At 53.9% G+C, this 16,246-nt stretch overlaps 3 protein-coding genes across 3 annotated transcripts in view; 1 reads left to right on the top strand and 2 right to left on the bottom strand.

The window, feature by feature from the left end:
* Positions 1-1,169: 1,169 nt before the first annotated feature.
* Positions 1,170-3,065, bottom strand: PARS2 (prolyl-tRNA synthetase 2, mitochondrial). Its single transcript, XM_074597098.1, has one exon. It carries the CDS (start codon positions 2,954-2,956, stop codon positions 1,535-1,537), a length of 1,422 nt encoding a protein of 473 aa, XP_074453199.1. The 5' UTR covers positions 2,957-3,065; the 3' UTR covers positions 1,170-1,534.
* A 4,420-nt stretch (positions 3,066-7,485) lies between these two features.
* Positions 7,486-12,202, top strand: CIMAP2 (ciliary microtubule associated protein 2). Its single transcript, XM_074599354.1, is given in 10 exon segments — positions 7,486-7,524; positions 7,890-7,985; positions 8,092-8,208; positions 8,397-8,534; positions 8,619-8,759; positions 9,041-9,208; positions 9,397-9,525; positions 10,241-10,273; positions 10,869-10,999; positions 12,100-12,202. Coding segments are annotated over 10 exon segments (1,095 nt in total).
* Positions 12,203-13,993: 1,791 nt separating this feature from the next.
* DHCR24 (24-dehydrocholesterol reductase) overlaps positions 13,994-16,246 on the bottom strand; it is an 11,065-nt gene continuing 8,812 nt past the window's right edge. The window contains exon 10 of the mRNA XM_074597100.1: positions 13,994-16,246. Within this exon, the coding sequence (XP_074453201.1) occupies positions 16,105-16,246 (142 nt within the window). The 3' untranslated portion in view covers positions 13,994-16,104.

Raw genomic sequence — 16,246 nt, forward strand, 5'->3', positions numbered from 1 at the left:
CCCGCCCCCCGCCTCAGGCCCGGCCCCGAGTCATCGGGCCCGGCCCCACGGCCCCAGCGTGCTCGGCCCTGAGCTCCCGGGCCCGGCCCCAGCGCTCTCGGCCCTGACCGCCCGGGCCCGTCCCCGAGCCCCGTCCCCGCGCCTCCGGGCCCCGTCCCCAAGCCCACCCCCAGCGCCCTCAGCCCGGGCCCCAAGCCCTCAGCCCTGGTGTCCCCAGGGTCCTGTCCCCAAGCACACCCCCAGCACCCTCAGCCCCGGCCGCAAGCCCTCAGCCCTGGCCCTGGTGTCCCCAGCGCCCTCGGCCCTGAGCCCCCGGGCCCATCCCCGAGCCCTCAGCCCCAGTGCCCCAAGCCCATCGCCAGCGCCCTCAGGGGCAGGTAAACCTAAAGGTGGCATCTCCCATGGGCATGGCAGCTGGAGCTGATCCTTGCTTGGGACAGGGAGAAGGCGACCCAGGTGACCTCCTCAGGTCCAGGAGCACGCGGGTCTGACACAAAGCCCTCCGTGACAGTGGCACCGCTGTTGGTCCTGGTCTCCAGATCTCAGAGGCAGGAGCTGCGGCACAGGGCGAGGGGAGTCTCCCCGCTCGAGGGAGGCTCAGGGGGCCACGGCACCAGTCAGTGTCACTGGGATGGTGGCTGTTCCCCACAGGAGCCCCGGCAAGGCGAGCCCCAGGCTGCAGTGGGCATGTACGGGCGGGATGTCACCAGCCAGTGGGACAGGGTTACTTACAGCCTAAAAACAACATGGCCCGGACATTTGCAGGTACCCTGATTTCATGTTTCCTAGTTAATCTTTTCGGCAAAGATTTTCTACCACTCTGAGGCCACATCCCCGAAACCACACTTGGGTGTCACCACCCAAGCCCGGCAGATCCAGGCGCCTCACCAGCTGGACTGACCTGCAGGACTGGGATGCGGATGCCCAACACCATTTTTCACCTTAATTCCTGCAGATTTGCAGTGCTATGGCATTTTCAAGGTGAACAGGGCTCTGGAGTTCACTATTTCACTTCAATTAAGATTAGCCTCCAGCTTCACAGAACCTGGCTGTCTCCACAGAGAAGACACAAACAGCATAAAGGTGCCTTCCTTTCTCTCCCTCTTAAAATCCCCCATGCTCAGAACTCAGCATCTAAGAAGGGAGAGGGAAAGCCCTCCTGTCCCCCCTCCTGCTGCCTCAGCTGTTGTGTGGGCTCGACAGAGGCCATTGCCAGCCTGTTTGCCGTGGCCGGGCAGTGATGGCTGGCCCTGCCAGCGCTCCCACAGCCACGTGAGGTTACACACACTGGTAAAAGCAGCTCGTGGGGGCCCGCAGCCAGAGGAGAAACACCCCCGGTCCCACAGGGAAACAGGATCTGACCCCAGCTCAACCCCAGCGCCATTGCAAGGCACCGAGGCCAGCTCTGACATGAGCTGGATTCGGCTCCGCTCACCCCGAGCCTTCACTGACAACCTGCACATCCTCGAAAAGGAACCGAGGCTCTTCAGATAAACTTAGTGCAGCAAAGATGAGAAATTCAGAGACAGGGAGTTTAAGGGACTTGCACTTTACTCATCAACTCAATGACACCTTCCTTGGTGAGGAACAAAACCTCGCCGGTGTTCTGATTCCAAACCTCAAAGACCGGGGGGTCCTCGCAAACCCTCTTCCCGGCTATGACCACGTAGGGATAACCCAGTTTGTTGGCGTCCTTTAGCCTTTTGCCGATGGTCAGCTGCGTCCTGTCGTCCAGCACCGAGTCACCGGCGAGGTGGGGCAGCGCTTCGGTGAGGTCATCGTACACCCGCTCCAGCAGCGCAGCTCCCTCCTCCTCCTCCTTGCTGCCCTTCTTGGGGGGAATGAAGCAGACCTGGTAGGGCGCAATGAGGCTCGGCCAACGGATGCTGTCCTCCTTAGACAGCACCTCGATGGAGGCTGCCAGGATGCGAGTGACGCCCAGGCCGTAGCAACCCATTTCTGCCAGCTGGGGTTTGTTCTCGGGGGAGAGGAAGACAGCATTGGAAACAGAGGAATACTTGGTCCCCAGATAAAACGTGTGCCCCACTTCGATCCCTCTGGTCTGGGTGAGTTTTTCCCTGCATGTGGGGCAAGATGTTTGTTCCCCGTTTAGCGTTTCCACGTTGGCTGCAAAATGTCCGTCAGGGCACAGCACCAGCCTGTCCTCACCGACATCTGCCGGGAGCTGGAACTCGTGGGACATGGTGCCTCCAATGCTGCCCGTGGCTGCCCGCACTTTGACGAAGGGAAGGCCCAGCCGGTCGAAGAGGCTGCGGTAGGCGTCACACACAAGGTCATAGGTCTGCCGAGCTGCCTCTTCAGAGGCATCAAAGGTGTACATATCCTTCATGTAAAACTCCCGCCCGCGCAGCAAGCCGAAGCGGGGCTTGGGCTCATCCCGAAACTTCCTGGTTACCTGGTAAAGGCGCAGCGGGAGCTGCTTGTAGGACAGGTTGCTGTGAGCGGCCACCAGCTCCGTCACCGCCTCCTCATGTGTGGGGCCCAAGCAATAGCGCTTGCCGTGCCGGTCCGCCAGCCGGAAGAGCTCCGGCCCCATCTGCTCCCAGCGGCCACTGGCACGCCACAGCTCCGCTGAGCTCAGGCTGGGCATGTTCAGCTTCTGCCCCCCCACGGCCTGCATCTCCTCGTCCATCACCTTGACAAGCTTCTCCATGGCGCGGACGGTGGGTGGCAGGTAGTAGTAGCAGCCGGGGCTGGCGGGGTGGATCAGCCCCCCTTGCAGCATCAGCTTCTGGCTCCGGCAGAGGGGCTCCCCGGGCCTGCCCTCCAACCCCGCCTCGCCGCCCACCTGCAGGTTGAGGGGCTGGAAGAGCTGTGAGAGCAGCAGCCGCCTGGCTCTGCCCGGGCCGCCATGCCGGGGCCCGCAGCTGCGCCATCTCCTCAGCAGGCCGGCGGTGCGGGCCGGGAGCCGCCATCTTCTCAGCAGGCCCGCCATGGCGGCGCCGCCCTCACACCTCCACGCGGACGTGGCCGCGAGCGCGCGCCAGCCCGCCCCGCGCGCCCCCCGCCGCCACAACCAATGGGGAACAGCCCCCTGTCACGTGTCGGGGGGGAAACTCACCCGCAGCCGGCCAGAAGCCGGAAGTTGGCGGAGCGGAAGGAGGCAGCCAGGACTCTATGGTTGCGGCGGCGGGGCGGCGAGCGCCACCTGCCGGGCGGACAGGGCGGCCGCGGCGGGAGTCCGCCAACGCGCCGCCGTGCTGGGGCTGGGGACGTGGCGCGGAGCGGGCCGGGGGGCGAGACGGGGCACCCCGAGCTCTGCCGCCGGCCCAGCACGGCAGCTGGAGGCTCGGAGGGAGCTCAGCAGGCAGCCAGCCACGGGCAGGGGATGGCGGCGGGTGCCCACCGGTGCCGGGGCGGCGGGGTGACAACGGGGCTCTTAGAGGGCTAATGCCACAGGGGAGGCCACGGGGGGGGATCAGAGGCTGGAGCCCCTCTGCTGTGGAGACAGGCTGAGAGCGCTGGGGGTGATCAGCCTGGAAAAGAGAAGGCTCCGGGGAGACCTGAGAGCCCTTTCCAGGCCCTAAAGGGGCTGCAGGGAAGATGGGGAGGGACTTTTTACAAGGGCACATAGTGATAGGACGAGGGGTGATGGCTTCAAACTGGAAGAGGGGAGATACAGATGAGATATCAGGAAGAAATTTTTCACCCTGAGGGTGGTGAGCCCCTGGCCCAGGTTGCCCAGAGAAGCTGTGGCTGCCCCATCCCTGGAGGGGTTCAAGGCCAGGCTGGACGGGGCTGTGAGCAGCCTGGTCTGGTGGGAGGTGTCCCTGCCCAGGGCAGGGGGTGGAACTAGATGGTCTTTAGGGTCCCTTCTAACCCAGACCATTCTATGAGTCTATGATTTGTCTATTGCTTTTTTAATTAGAAAGATTATAGAAAACTGTGTCAGAGTGAACAGCTCGCGAGAGTGTCAGACACTCTGCAGAACCTGCTGCCACCCCCACGACTCAGAGGGACAGTGACCGCTCCTTCGTCCTGCCCTTGGAAGAATCCAGCTTCATCATCCCAAACAGCAGCCTCAACAGCTTCATCCTCCCCTGGGCGACCACGGCTTTGCGGAGCCGGATCACCTCTTCACCTCTGGCATGCCGTTGTGGCATGCCACCCTTGGCAAACCTTGAGGACCCTTTTGAGGTTCTTTTTAGCACATGTGAGCTTTCTTCTGTCAGGCAGTGGGCCCTGTCCCATCTTGGCGCATTCCAGATTTTGTAGATACGTCTTCATGTGGATCTGGAGACTAGACAAAACTCATTGGCTTGTTTTAGTGCCCAGTTGGAGGATGGATGACTAAGTGATATGAGCGCAAACCACTAGCATCAGGTCAGCTGCTTGGCCATGCCAAGCTACACCAGAGAGCCAGGCCAGCTTCTCCAGCACAGGTGCCCCAGTCTCCAAAGCATGACCCCATGGTGTGCAGTACCAGGAAAGGTGGTGCAAGCCCCTGCGATGCTGCTCTTCCTCTTGACTTCAGCTGTAAATTTGGTTCCCGGTCATCATGGGGTCCTTGAAAGCAGCTAACCCATCTGCTCCCCCTTCCAGGCTAGACATGGGGCAGCATGTCCTAGGGGGTTGGACTAGATGATCTCCAGAGGTCCCTTCGAACCCCTATCGTTCTATGATTCTCTGTCCAGACATTGAACCACTTGGCCATAGGAGTGTGCCTGAAGAAGGGATGAGAAATCAAAAGCCTTTTTTCTTACGTCATTTCAGCTTTCTCCAGTCAAACCTGGCAGACAGACACCACCTGGTGACCACCTCCATGCTGCACTTTTCAGCCTCCTGCCTCGAGCTCAAAGGAAGTTTAACATCTCTGAGGGGCAGCTGTAAGCTCATATCAAAGTGCTCCGCTAGAGGAGGAGATTTCACTTCACTGAGCTTCATTTTATGAAGAGTTAAATAATCCTGTTTAAATATAAGGAAGTAAGAATGAATCCTTATTTTATTTAAAAATGGGATTTGAAGGAATCTTCGTGAATCTTCTCTAACGGGAAATACTCACTAATGTACACTCCTGTTTACAGGGGGCTGGAAATGGGCAAAACCAAGGGATTAAAGGGCACATTTTTGTTCCTCCTGAGTGATTTAGGAGTATTTAAGTCATTAAATAGTCGAGCCAGTTCTGCGAGGTGACTCGGCATCTTGTAAAACGTTGCCCAGAGGGACCTGGGGAATTCCCTCAGCAGTTCAGCGCCAGGATTTCTGGGCTGCCAGGTAACAGCTTCTCTCCCAGACCAGCCTTCACCGGTTTTGCCAGGCAATTACTTCGCCCTACGTGTTTCTCACCGTAATTAAATGAGTGATGCAAAAGCTGCCTGGGAGAGGCGCCCTGGCTGTCTCGCAGGCTGGAGGAGCAGGACAGGTCCGTGATCTGCCCACCCTTTGGACACCAGCACGCTGTGCTGGCCCTGACAGGGACCTACCTGTGCCTACCAGTTGAACCACGGGTCCCACAGGACCTCCAGTGCCATATTGCGTATCCCTTTGGCCATCTCCTGCTTGCCCAGGAAGTGGAAGATTTTTGCCAGGCGGTTCGGGACGGGAGGGTTGTCTTTCACCATTTCTATCGCCTGTTTGAGCCACAGAAGTGAAGCACGTTTCTGTCAGTGACATATTGCCTGCTGTGCTGATCAAAGGGACAAAAACATCTTGGATTGATTCACTGGGGCGGTGTTTTAACCGGGAGGGTTTAAGGCTGTACAAGAGACGCGCGGTCTGTGGGGAAAGCTGATATCTCTTATTAAATCAACAGACAGGACTGAATGCGGGGCTAAGCTCGGGGGTTATGTGCCTGAAAGCATGTCTGTGCTCCTTATTTTTTCCAGCTGTGCTGGGGGAATGTAATAAAGGTACTGCTGTCCCTGCAGCCTTCCACCGAGCTGCTCGCCTGCTGCTTTGCCAGGGGCTGATTTATGCCATTGGGGCCAAACACATGGCCTGGGAGGGGGGTGCTCTGTACGTGGGAGGATGGAGGGTCTCGGCTCCTGTCTGGGGCCTCCCCTCTTCACCCCAGGGGATTTCCAGGAGGAAAAGCACTGAGGATGAGGAGGAAGGTGAATGAAGGACCCAAATCAGTCCCTGGCACAGCAGTGCTGGGTACAGCACCTTGCCAAAGCAATTAAGGGGGTCAGTCTCGGAGAAGGCACAGTTCTGGTTAGCCATTGGGGTGGTGGAAAAATGTGTGTTTTTTTTCTTTCCAGCAGCATCCCCAGGCAGCACCAGGCCAGGGCCAGGGAAGAGAAGTCAGGGCAGATGGGAGGCCAAGTTATTCAGCAGCCGAACCTTTCTCCATCCTGTGCAGGATTTGCAGTTTGGGCTTGGGGGTCTCAGCACAGAGAGGCGGTGCATCCCGACCGACCCTGGACATGCTCTTACACGGCTTGTAGGGTCCGTAAGCCCCCAGCGCTGGCTCACACGCTGGGCTGACTAACTTTCCTGAGTACTTTCGTTCCCTCCAGTGAGGTTAATGTCACTGCACGACTGCAGGACAATGTTTTTATGCCCAGTGAGGCGGAAGGTACAGGGCTTGCCTTAGATTCACCCCTCGGAAAGTTATTGGGGGATATAAAATCACCACACATCCCCTGTACTCTGGCAGCTACCCAAGGTGCAGGCGCTCCTGGGGTAACCGTCAAGTGCTTTCAAACAGCTCCTGCTGAGCAAACAACACTTTTGAAAATAAACACTGATAAAAATATAGTAATTAAATAAATCATAAGAATGCATATCATCATCTGGGGTTCCGGGCTACCTCGGATGTAGGTGCACACAGCATCCATCAGTGCTGGATGCGTTACACCACGAGTTACGTGTGTGTAGGGACCAGAGGTGGGTTTTACACAGACGGGTTTGGGGTCCCCCGCCTGCTGAAATAATCCATTTCTCCCAGCTCTGTAGCGAGCGTTGGAGGACATGATGACTTGTTGGAGCAGCTGGGCAGCAAAATCCCACTTTCTGCACCAAACAGCAACCCAGCACCAGGGAACCAGCTTCCCCAGGCCCAGCTTGCTCTCCTCCAAACGCCATGGGCATGAAGGGGGCTGGCAAGCCTCCCCTGCGGAGACCGCAGGCAGGGGTCTCCTCACCCAGACCTGCCAGCGCTCACAGATGCAGCAAATATGGTGCCACAGAGGACACAAGCACTAAAAACAGTATTTTTTTTTTTCCCCAAAGTGGAACTGGCCGGTTGGGTAGTTGCTTTAAGAATGTATTTTTTAGCAGCTTAGAGAAAATTTGTCCCTATGAAAGCCTGGTAACTGGTTGGATCAAGCCCTGAATATGTTGCTTTAACCAGGCTGGGAGCCTCCATTGCAACCAGGATCCTTGCCTCGACCCTGCTGTCTGCTGGCCCTGTGTGCTCCCAGGACATTCCCTGGGGAACTGGGATGCTGGGTGCCCTGGTGACAGCTGCCATGGCGAGGGCTGCCACCATCCCCACAGCCCTCGGGGACCAGAGCTGCCAGCATGGTGCTGCAGGTGCTCCCCAGGGACATGGGCAGCCAGGTGAGGCCACCGGCCGGGCTTGCCTGGGTACGCGGGGAGGGCTGATGTACTGATGTAGCTCTCCTCACCTCCCACATTGTCTGTGCCAGCTGGGAAGCAGCTTCTTGCACAGGGACGTTTTGCACATGACGGCTGGGAGAGCCCCAGGGTGGAAGTGTGGGATGCGGGCTGCTCGCGCTGGAGCTCGCCAGCGCCGTCCCAGTGCTCAGCAAACACTGAGCATGAAGGATTGGGACATGGAACAGCAGATCCCCATGTCTGGATCCCCTGATCACCCCCCTGTGCCCGGCTGTTGAGCCATGGCTGGCCAAGCATGGGCTCAGCCCCGGTGCTGCTGACAACAGTGCTCCGGCTCTGCGTTGCAGGGAAAAGCATCAGCCTCTGGCTGGGCCAGAGCAGAGAAGGGCTGTCACCTGCCCCATTTCCAGTCCAAGGAGATAATGAAGAGGCGCAAACACCAGGTAAGAGCTGGATTTCCTCCACCCTCCGTGCACATTTGCTGGGGGCGAGCTGGGGCGGGCAGCGCTGCCCAGCCCCGTCCTCACCCTCCCCGCTCTCCTCCTGCAGCAGGAACGGCTGGGCCCGGGAACGTACAACATCAGGGACTTCCTGCAGGAGACACGGCCCTGCAGCCTCCGGGGGATCTGCGACACGAGGGAGCAGCGGTTCAGAGATGGCCGCCGGGTACGTCACCCCCTGACACGGGAGGTGCTGGGGCGTGATGCCTGCCAGCTGTGGGACTCGGCTCTGGGCTGACGCCTCCAGAAAACAAGCCCTTTGCAAGGGTTAGCACTACCGTGGGCACCGTCTCCTCCTGCTGGGGACTGTCCCCCTTGCCGAGGTTGCCCACGGCCACCCCATCTCTCCCGCAGGACTGCTTCCCCGGCCCTGGCACCTACGGCCCCCGGGGGAACCCCTACGCCCACCTCGAGGAGCGGGACAAGCGCTCTGCCAGCAGGCGAGGGCTGATGGACAGCAGGACGGAGAGGTGTGCCCTGCCGGCAGCCCTGGTGAGTCCCTGCCCTGGGGACATGCTGGTGGGGTCTGTCCCCCGCTGAGGGCAGCCCCAGATGCCTTTCCCCCCATGTCTGCAGGGCAGCGGCCTGGGACCCGGCACCTACCACCTGCGGAGCAGCATCGACGAGGGGCTGCGGCGGGCGATGGGCTCCAGACACTGCCAGCCCTTCTCAGGAGACAGGTCAAAGCCTGCAGGTGGTGGCCATCACGCCTTGGAGGTGCGTTGCCCCGGGGTCCTGTACCTGGATGGTGTTTCTCAGCGAGCTGTGGCATTGCCAACACATTGCTGTAAGGATGGAGAGCTGCCTTACGCCAGCTTCTGTCCCGCTTTGATTTTGCTCTTTGGCTTCCCTTGGATCTCAGAAAACAACACAGCTGGGGAGTGAGTGGGCTGGTGCCCACGAGCAGCATCAGGGCTGAGGTTTCATGGCACAGGGTGGAGGGGGTGGCCTGAGAGACTACCGGCAGCTGAGCCTCTCGCGCCGCTCCCTTGTCCCAGCAGAGGAAAGGCACTGAGCTGAGCACTGTCGCTGTCAAGGGATTCACGGACGAGCTGATGTTGAGGGAAAACAAGAAGAAAGGCTGCTTCAGCACCCTGCCAAGGAACCCAGGCTGCCCCATGGAGAGGATCTTCTGGGCCACGCTCAGCCAGTGCCCGAGGGAGGCGGTCAGTGGGAGCACGGACATCGGCACCGGCTGGTGTCATCGGCATCCCTGGTGGTGCAGTGGTTGCCCGGGGTGGGGATGCATGAGGTCCTGGGGGAATGAATGGATGGATGGATGGGTGGATGGCTCTCTGATGTTGTGCAGCTCTTTTTACAAGCTAACGGAAGCGTAAGGTTTCCTTCTGCACAGTGGGCGGTGGGGCCAGGCTCCTATAACCCAAAGCCCGTTGAGAAATCAGCATACTTCAGCCAACCTCCATTCTGGTCATCTGCCAAGAGATTCGACAGAAAGTCCTACCGCCTCTTTACTGGGAACGAGGTGAGTGAACGGACAGGGCAGTGAGAGGGATGCAGGAACAGTCAGGCTCTGAGCTTCCTCCATGACCATCCCCAATCTATTGCCAGCCCTGGGAGTGGATGAAACTTCTGAGATGAAGTAAGGGTGGGCACTCCTCACCAGCTTTGGCCAGGTGAGCGGTAGGGGTGTCCTCTGAGTGGAGCAGCACCCCAGCAGAAGTCCCACCTCAGGTGGCTGTCTGTGATAGAAGCCAGCTTGACCTCAGGAGCTGCTTTTCTCTCACCGTTGATTATCAAGGAAACGTGGGCCACTTGGCCAGATACGCATCCTTTAGAGCAGAGATGAGTCCCTGTCTGAGGGCTGCTGTTCTTGCCCAGAATGGTTTGCTAAAGAATAAACGGTGAATAAAGGCCCACAGTCAAGGGAAGGTGCCTCCTGCATAGAGCAGGATACTGAGCACCACCGCTGAGCACGCACTGCCCCAGGGCAGGTGAGCTCTGCTGGTGCTGAGCAGAGGGGCAGGAGCTCAGCCGAGACCACGCTGTCTCTGCCTGCATCCTCAGGCCTTTGCCGTTTTCAAGGGATGCTCGAACAACCCTTCCCATTAGTTTTGCTCTGCATCAGCTGCAAGGAAGCGGATGCACTTCATGGGTTTAAGTCCTTTTACGTGCCAGCAGCTCCTTGTATCCTCCCAGAATGTCATATTTTGCTGCTTGAAAGCCAGTTTTTCCTCTAGTAGCATCAGCAGCTCATTGCAGAGCCAGTACAGGTAGGAGCCCTTCCCTTAGTACCTGTTCCTGGAGCTGTATTCATCTTGGCAGCTTCCCCATGGAGAACCAGAACAAAGCCTAAAGAGCTCAAATCAGACAGGGAAAGCTTTAGTCTGAAATAGTCCACCGTGGCTAGGGATGAGGAGCAGGCTTCCACGTGGCTTCTCTCCTTTATCGAGCCGAGTGGGGAACAGGCAGCTTGAAAGAGGTCAAGGATGAAGACGTCTTCGTAATTGCTGGGGAACTCGACCGATTAGATTTCAGTGGGGAGGTTGTGACACGGCAGCCCTTCACTACAGCTCGCAGTAGGCGACTGGTAAGCGTGCTCGAGCCCGCAGAGCTGATCGACTTCTTCATGGACCACTGTGACGAGAAGAACTGCTCATGAAGGGGACTGGCCGGGCTAACACCGATTAGTGTGTCTCCTCCTCCCTCCCCTGCAATATAGGCCCAGTTTGGTTAAGATATGCCACATATTGTTGTATTTTTCGCAACTGAAGGCCTGGCCATGTGAAGGCACTACCTGGTTTTGCCCCAGTTGCATCCCTGACACTGCCTCTGGATGGGGAAGCACATGAGACCTTCTCCTTCCAGAACCCTGTAGGTGTTGGCCGCTACGACATCACCACGCATGAAAAATACCCTCGGAAGATGAGATACCAGTCCCTGTACCAGTGTGACACGCAGCGGTACCTGAGCAACTTGAAGCGGGATGCCTACTTGCTGTAAGTCTGAAAAACAAGGGGCTGCAAGTGGTTTCATGCTGGCCTGCAGGAAAATCATCTTGAGCAGCTCTGGGGAGGCTGAGGGCACGTTACTGACACTGCAACTGATGTGAGATGGGATGATTGTGTAGTTAAAGCACTGGATCGGGACTGAGAAACAGTGGCCAGTCCCACCGCAGGCTGCACCTCTGGACAGGGAGGTTGGTGTGGCTGCACCTCTTCGCTCCCAGGAAAGCGAGGAGACCTTCGTGCTTCCCCACCGCGGAGGGGCAGTGGGAGGGTTAAAGAACTACTGTTTCTCAAGGCACTTCACAGACGCCAAGGTGGTGGCTCTATCTTGTGAAATGCAGTTTGCCTGCGGCGGAGGAGTAGGCAGATAGTTTCCATCAAGTTAGAGGCAGCAGCCTGGGAAGGAACTGGGAGGTGGATGGATAATTGGGCTGTCTGGACTCATTCCCAGTGCTGGCACTGGGCTGCTCAAGGGCCCCCAACAAAAATCACCTTCTCAGGCTGTGCCTTGGTTTACCCACCCGAGGAAGGAAGATAACAGGGCTCACTTTCACCGCAAAGGGCTTTAAAATCACTAGCGTGAAAACCTTGTGAAGCAGTTAGGAACTATACTAATGAGAGGCCTCGGGACAGCCCTCCACACTCACCTTTGCTTATGGCCAAGATTAGCAAACTGCTGCGGTGGCACTACGGGCTGGCAGCACTGCAAAGCTCTTGCTTGATCTCCAGAGAGTAGTTAGAAATTGCTCAATATAACTCGGCAGCTTTCAGCGAGGCAGCCAGAAGTTAGTTAGCTATCCTATGATGGAGAAAGCATAATGAAATCTACCTTTCAATATTGCCCGGCTTTGTTAATTTTGCACTTCCAGTAGGAATAAAAAAGAAATCTGAACAGTGGGCAGGACTTGCAATTCAGACGCATCTCTCTGATCAAATAGCACTAGCTCCAAAATCACTTTTCAAGCTACAGCTGTGCTTTCTAGGGAGTACCCAGGCTTTTAAGGGCTCTGTTCATCCCCACGCTTGTTAGGACTAATGAGATTAATCCAGCGAATAATTTGAGCCCGCTGAATCACATCCTCTTTCCACAGCAAGCGGCTCAAGCCTGTAGCTAAAAACAACTGGAGCGATTTGATTTCTGCTCCATGTTGTCCGGATACCTCTGAAGACATCACTGCTGTTTCCCAAACATAAGATAGTGCTGGGAAGCCCAAACCAATGAGTAAATGGCCAATGCACCAGCGGATGAGACGGGGCGGATGAAAATACAGTGTGCTGGCACACGAGTCAAGAGACAGAAAAATACTCAGGTCTTGTTCTGTGGTAATAAAAGACTCTTAGACAATCATCAGTCTAACTTTTCTGTCGAGTAATTAATTATTTCCACCCTGGCCTCTATAAAAATGACACACTTGAGAAGAGGATGCCAGGTACCGTGTGTCCAAAGGGGACTTTGTGAGCACACACAGCTCATTCCATATTAAACTCTTCCTTTCAAGCAATGCTACTTAAAGCATTAAGTTGCACATACCTGTTATGGGCAAGGTGGTGTTACCACAGCTGAAGACCCCCAGGTCCACCAGTACAACTCAATGGAGAGCTGGGTCTGAGAAAGCAGTATTATGGCAAAGTAGTTAGTTAGACCTTTGGTAATTGCCTACCTGTCCCGTGCCGGTTTTATAGCAGCTGTGTGCAAGGCTCTTCATCGCAAGCTCGAACATACAGCTTCACTTGAATTAACAATGCAAATGTTTATGAGCAGCTGGAAGGAATCAGAGGGAATTTAATGACATCATTCCAGATTTCGTAGAATATTAAAACCTAGAGGTAACCGAGAAAGTGAAGTGACGAGAGAACCATGTCAGTGGTTACAAAGGACGGCCATAAAAACGTACTGTAAGTACACTGCTTCACTTAGAGCTAACCTTTGCGAAGTCTTGCACTAGTGTTTAGAGCAGACTGGAATAATTAAATCTAGGTGTAATTACATGTTAGTTGTGGCTGATTAAGTATGCTAATTAACCTGCAGTTATTCTTTGGTGGGGGAGATAATTGAACAGAGGTAAAACTGCAGTGATTTAAGGATATCCCGATGATTGTTCTGGAGAGGCGAGCAAAGTAGGAAGGAGTTGTCAGCAGGGAAATGCCGGAGCAGTGGTGTGGGTGAGCACAGGCTACAGAAACACTGCTGGGGTGACGAGAGGATTGTGAAATGCAGCGTAAGTCAGGGACAACACAGAATGTGATTAAAGCAATGTAGGGCTTTGGCACCTGAACTGTGGTTTTGATGGGGCTGAGGCATTTGGCAGTCTGGATTTCAGCAGAAAGCCCAGGAGCTTCTCTCTGGGAAGAGAGCATTGGAAGAGGATGCCCCAGCTGTGGCCAAGGGAGGGCAGGAATTCCTCTGACTGAGCCTACAGAGCTGCTGTGAAGGCATTTTTCAAGGAAAACAGAAGACGTGGATGTGAAACTCCTCAGGCTGAAGAAGACGCTGAATCTTCGTCCTCACTTCTGTGGCTGATCATTCAAACCAGGGATTAATTTTATTAGTATGAAGTAGCTGTCCATGTCAGCAGCTGTAGCACCTAAACCTAAAGTGAGGTTCTGTCCTCCTTAGCCAAAACCTCAGAGGGAAAGAATGATTAAAGTGAGGTGGGGCAGGAAAATCAGGATAATAGGCATCATGAGCCTGCGTGGGGCATAACTGGAGGGTTAAGGCTCAGCTATAAGGTGTTTGTTTTGTACGGGTGTGTCTTGGAGCAGAGATAAGGGTAGACTCACAGACTTCAAAGACATTCCTTCAAAGCTGTTTGCAGCACTGGGCTCCTCATCACCTAACAGCCTCAAAATGCCTCTGGTCTCTTACCCAGACAGCAGCTTCTCTCAGTAATCGCTGACCACTTGTAACAATACAAGAAGCACAAGAAATAAACAGAAATGTTGAAAAGTAAGTTATCATTCATTAAAAGATGCCACTTTGAACAGTACGCTGGCTAGATCTTTATTTTAAACAGCGCATACAACCAAAAATGAAGAGCAACAGCAATTATGCATGTGCGTGTGTGACTGATACAGTTATAGTACCCAATCACATCATACAAAGTTTGCCAATAAATTAAGGAGTGAAAAAACAAATACAGTGCATACCCAAAGATCATCAGTACATAAGTGAGAGAAACATGGTCTAAGTAAAAGTATTTGCATATCCTCTAGCTGTTTTAGCATCGCCCTTTAAAAGCTAACCAAAACCATTCTTGCTCTGTGCGGATTATCTCACAAGCACTGGGCTAAATAGTAGCTTTGCCCCAGGGATAAGGAAACGGCTCTTGTGCTGCTTCCCTTGGAGGGGCAGGAGGGCATGTGACACCCCGAGATTCAGTGTTTGCCCTCCCATGTACACCGAAATGGTGTAGCAGAGACTCCTGGATCACTGACGCAGCTCTGCAGGCACTCTGCATTAGCTGTGTCTCCCCGTGTCAGGCTGCTCATGCTACCAGTCCCCTGCGTGGGATTTTTAAGGGGTACCTTATTTGCACACAATTTGCCCAGCAGGCATCACTGAGTAACAGCCCAAGGTTATTCTTGTCACTGCTTTATCATTGGTTTCATCTGGACCACAAACATCCATCTATCAATAAATAAAATCATTGGTTTAGCACTCATAAAAATTACAACGCCTCCCACTGGTAGCTGTTTAAAAAGTTCTTCATGTTACCCCCTACGCAAGCCTCAAGAAAATGACTTTCTTTTCCCTCAAGCTCAGTAAGGTTTACAAGTAATAGCTTTAAGTACTGCTTGGACAAGATGGGCTTGGTTTGGAATCATGTTTCTGGCTACAGGGTCAAAACATCGCCGCACTTCTACACGTGACTGTATGAAGTGCGTGACTGTGCCATTTTCACCAGTGTGCAACAGAAGGGGAAAGTGAATAATATTTACTGCTGTGATTTCCTCTCCAGGTGACTGAAACAGTCCTTTTACGAAGCCTATCAATCTAATCCAGCTCAAATGAAAAGCAAAAATGTCACTCAAGTCAGAACCAAAGCCTGTGTGTACCAAGATTCACAACAAGAGTTCTTCTTATCCACAGCCACTTGCTTTAACAAACCTTGTATAAAGCAAGCCTTGATTTCCTACCGGCCAGGACAGAACAGTCTGAAATAACCCACATCTTCCTCCAACTCAGTATTTATAAGGCACTAAAATTAAGCAACAACTGAAACCCAAAAAAACCCCAAAAGACCCAACCAAAAAAAAATCCAAATAAATTGATGCACAGTGAGTAAAAACTGAAATTAAAGCTTGGCTATATGAAATAGCAGCAATTTTTTCAGTAGCCTACAAAGCCAGAACATTGATATTTTGGGGCAAAAACCAATGCACTCTCAAGCAATTAAAAAGTACGTAAAACCTACATCCACTTACACTTTGTAATCAAAATCAGTACAAATCTGATAGGCACAAGTAAAAAGCATTTTCTTCACACCTCAATGCTCTATTTTGAAACGGAAGCCACTGTTAGGGAGTTTAACTGCCCTGCTGAGATTATAGTACGGTGTAACCCAAGCAGTACGGTACCACACAACATCACGCAGCACTGTACAGCCGGAATATTATGGTACCATCGCTAAGCTGTCCAACAGGTTACCGACTGGAGGCAAATGTTTTAAACATCATGATTAATTTGACAATGCGTTCAAGCTTTGGCACCTATTTCTGAGTCCTCCTTACCATTTTCAAAAGTAACGTTAAATATAGCTACAGTATACAGCTGGTGTAACTCCAGTTTCTTCATCCTTTCCAATTAATTCTCTTATGCTTGGAAATAGGTGAATTCACCTATGTCACTACATTAGATACAAAGGCTAGCACTTCAGATTTCTTAAAAGCAATCACTTTGAGTTTGGAAAAATTGATTTTAAGACATACGAAGAAATACTAAACATAAATTTATAAAGCAGGAATTCATACCTTTAAACATCAACAAGAATGAGCTTATTTGGAGCAATAAAGCTTTTTTTTTTTTTTAAAGGATATACTAGACTAGCTATAGGTAAATTCATCTTTCCCTGATTGCTTGATTAGATCATTCAGGCTCAGTGCCTCGCAGCTTTGCAGATTTTGTCGTACACTTCTGGAAAGGCATCTTTGCAATTCATCTGCTCCCTCAGCTTGTGGTATAACGAACCATCAAACATATCCCAGAACTCCTCACGGGTCATATAGCAATCTGCATAC

The sequence above is a fragment of the Larus michahellis genome, chromosome 8 (assembly GCF_964199755.1).
Source record: "Larus michahellis chromosome 8, bLarMic1.1, whole genome shotgun sequence".
NCBI lineage: Eukaryota > Metazoa > Chordata > Aves > Charadriiformes > Laridae > Larus > Larus michahellis.

Bases quoted from the DNA above. Each gene is read 5' to 3' on its own strand.
- PARS2 (XM_074597098.1), bottom strand. From the start codon at position 2,956: ATGGCGGGCCTGCTGAGAAGATGGCGGCTCCCGGCCCGCACCGCCGGC.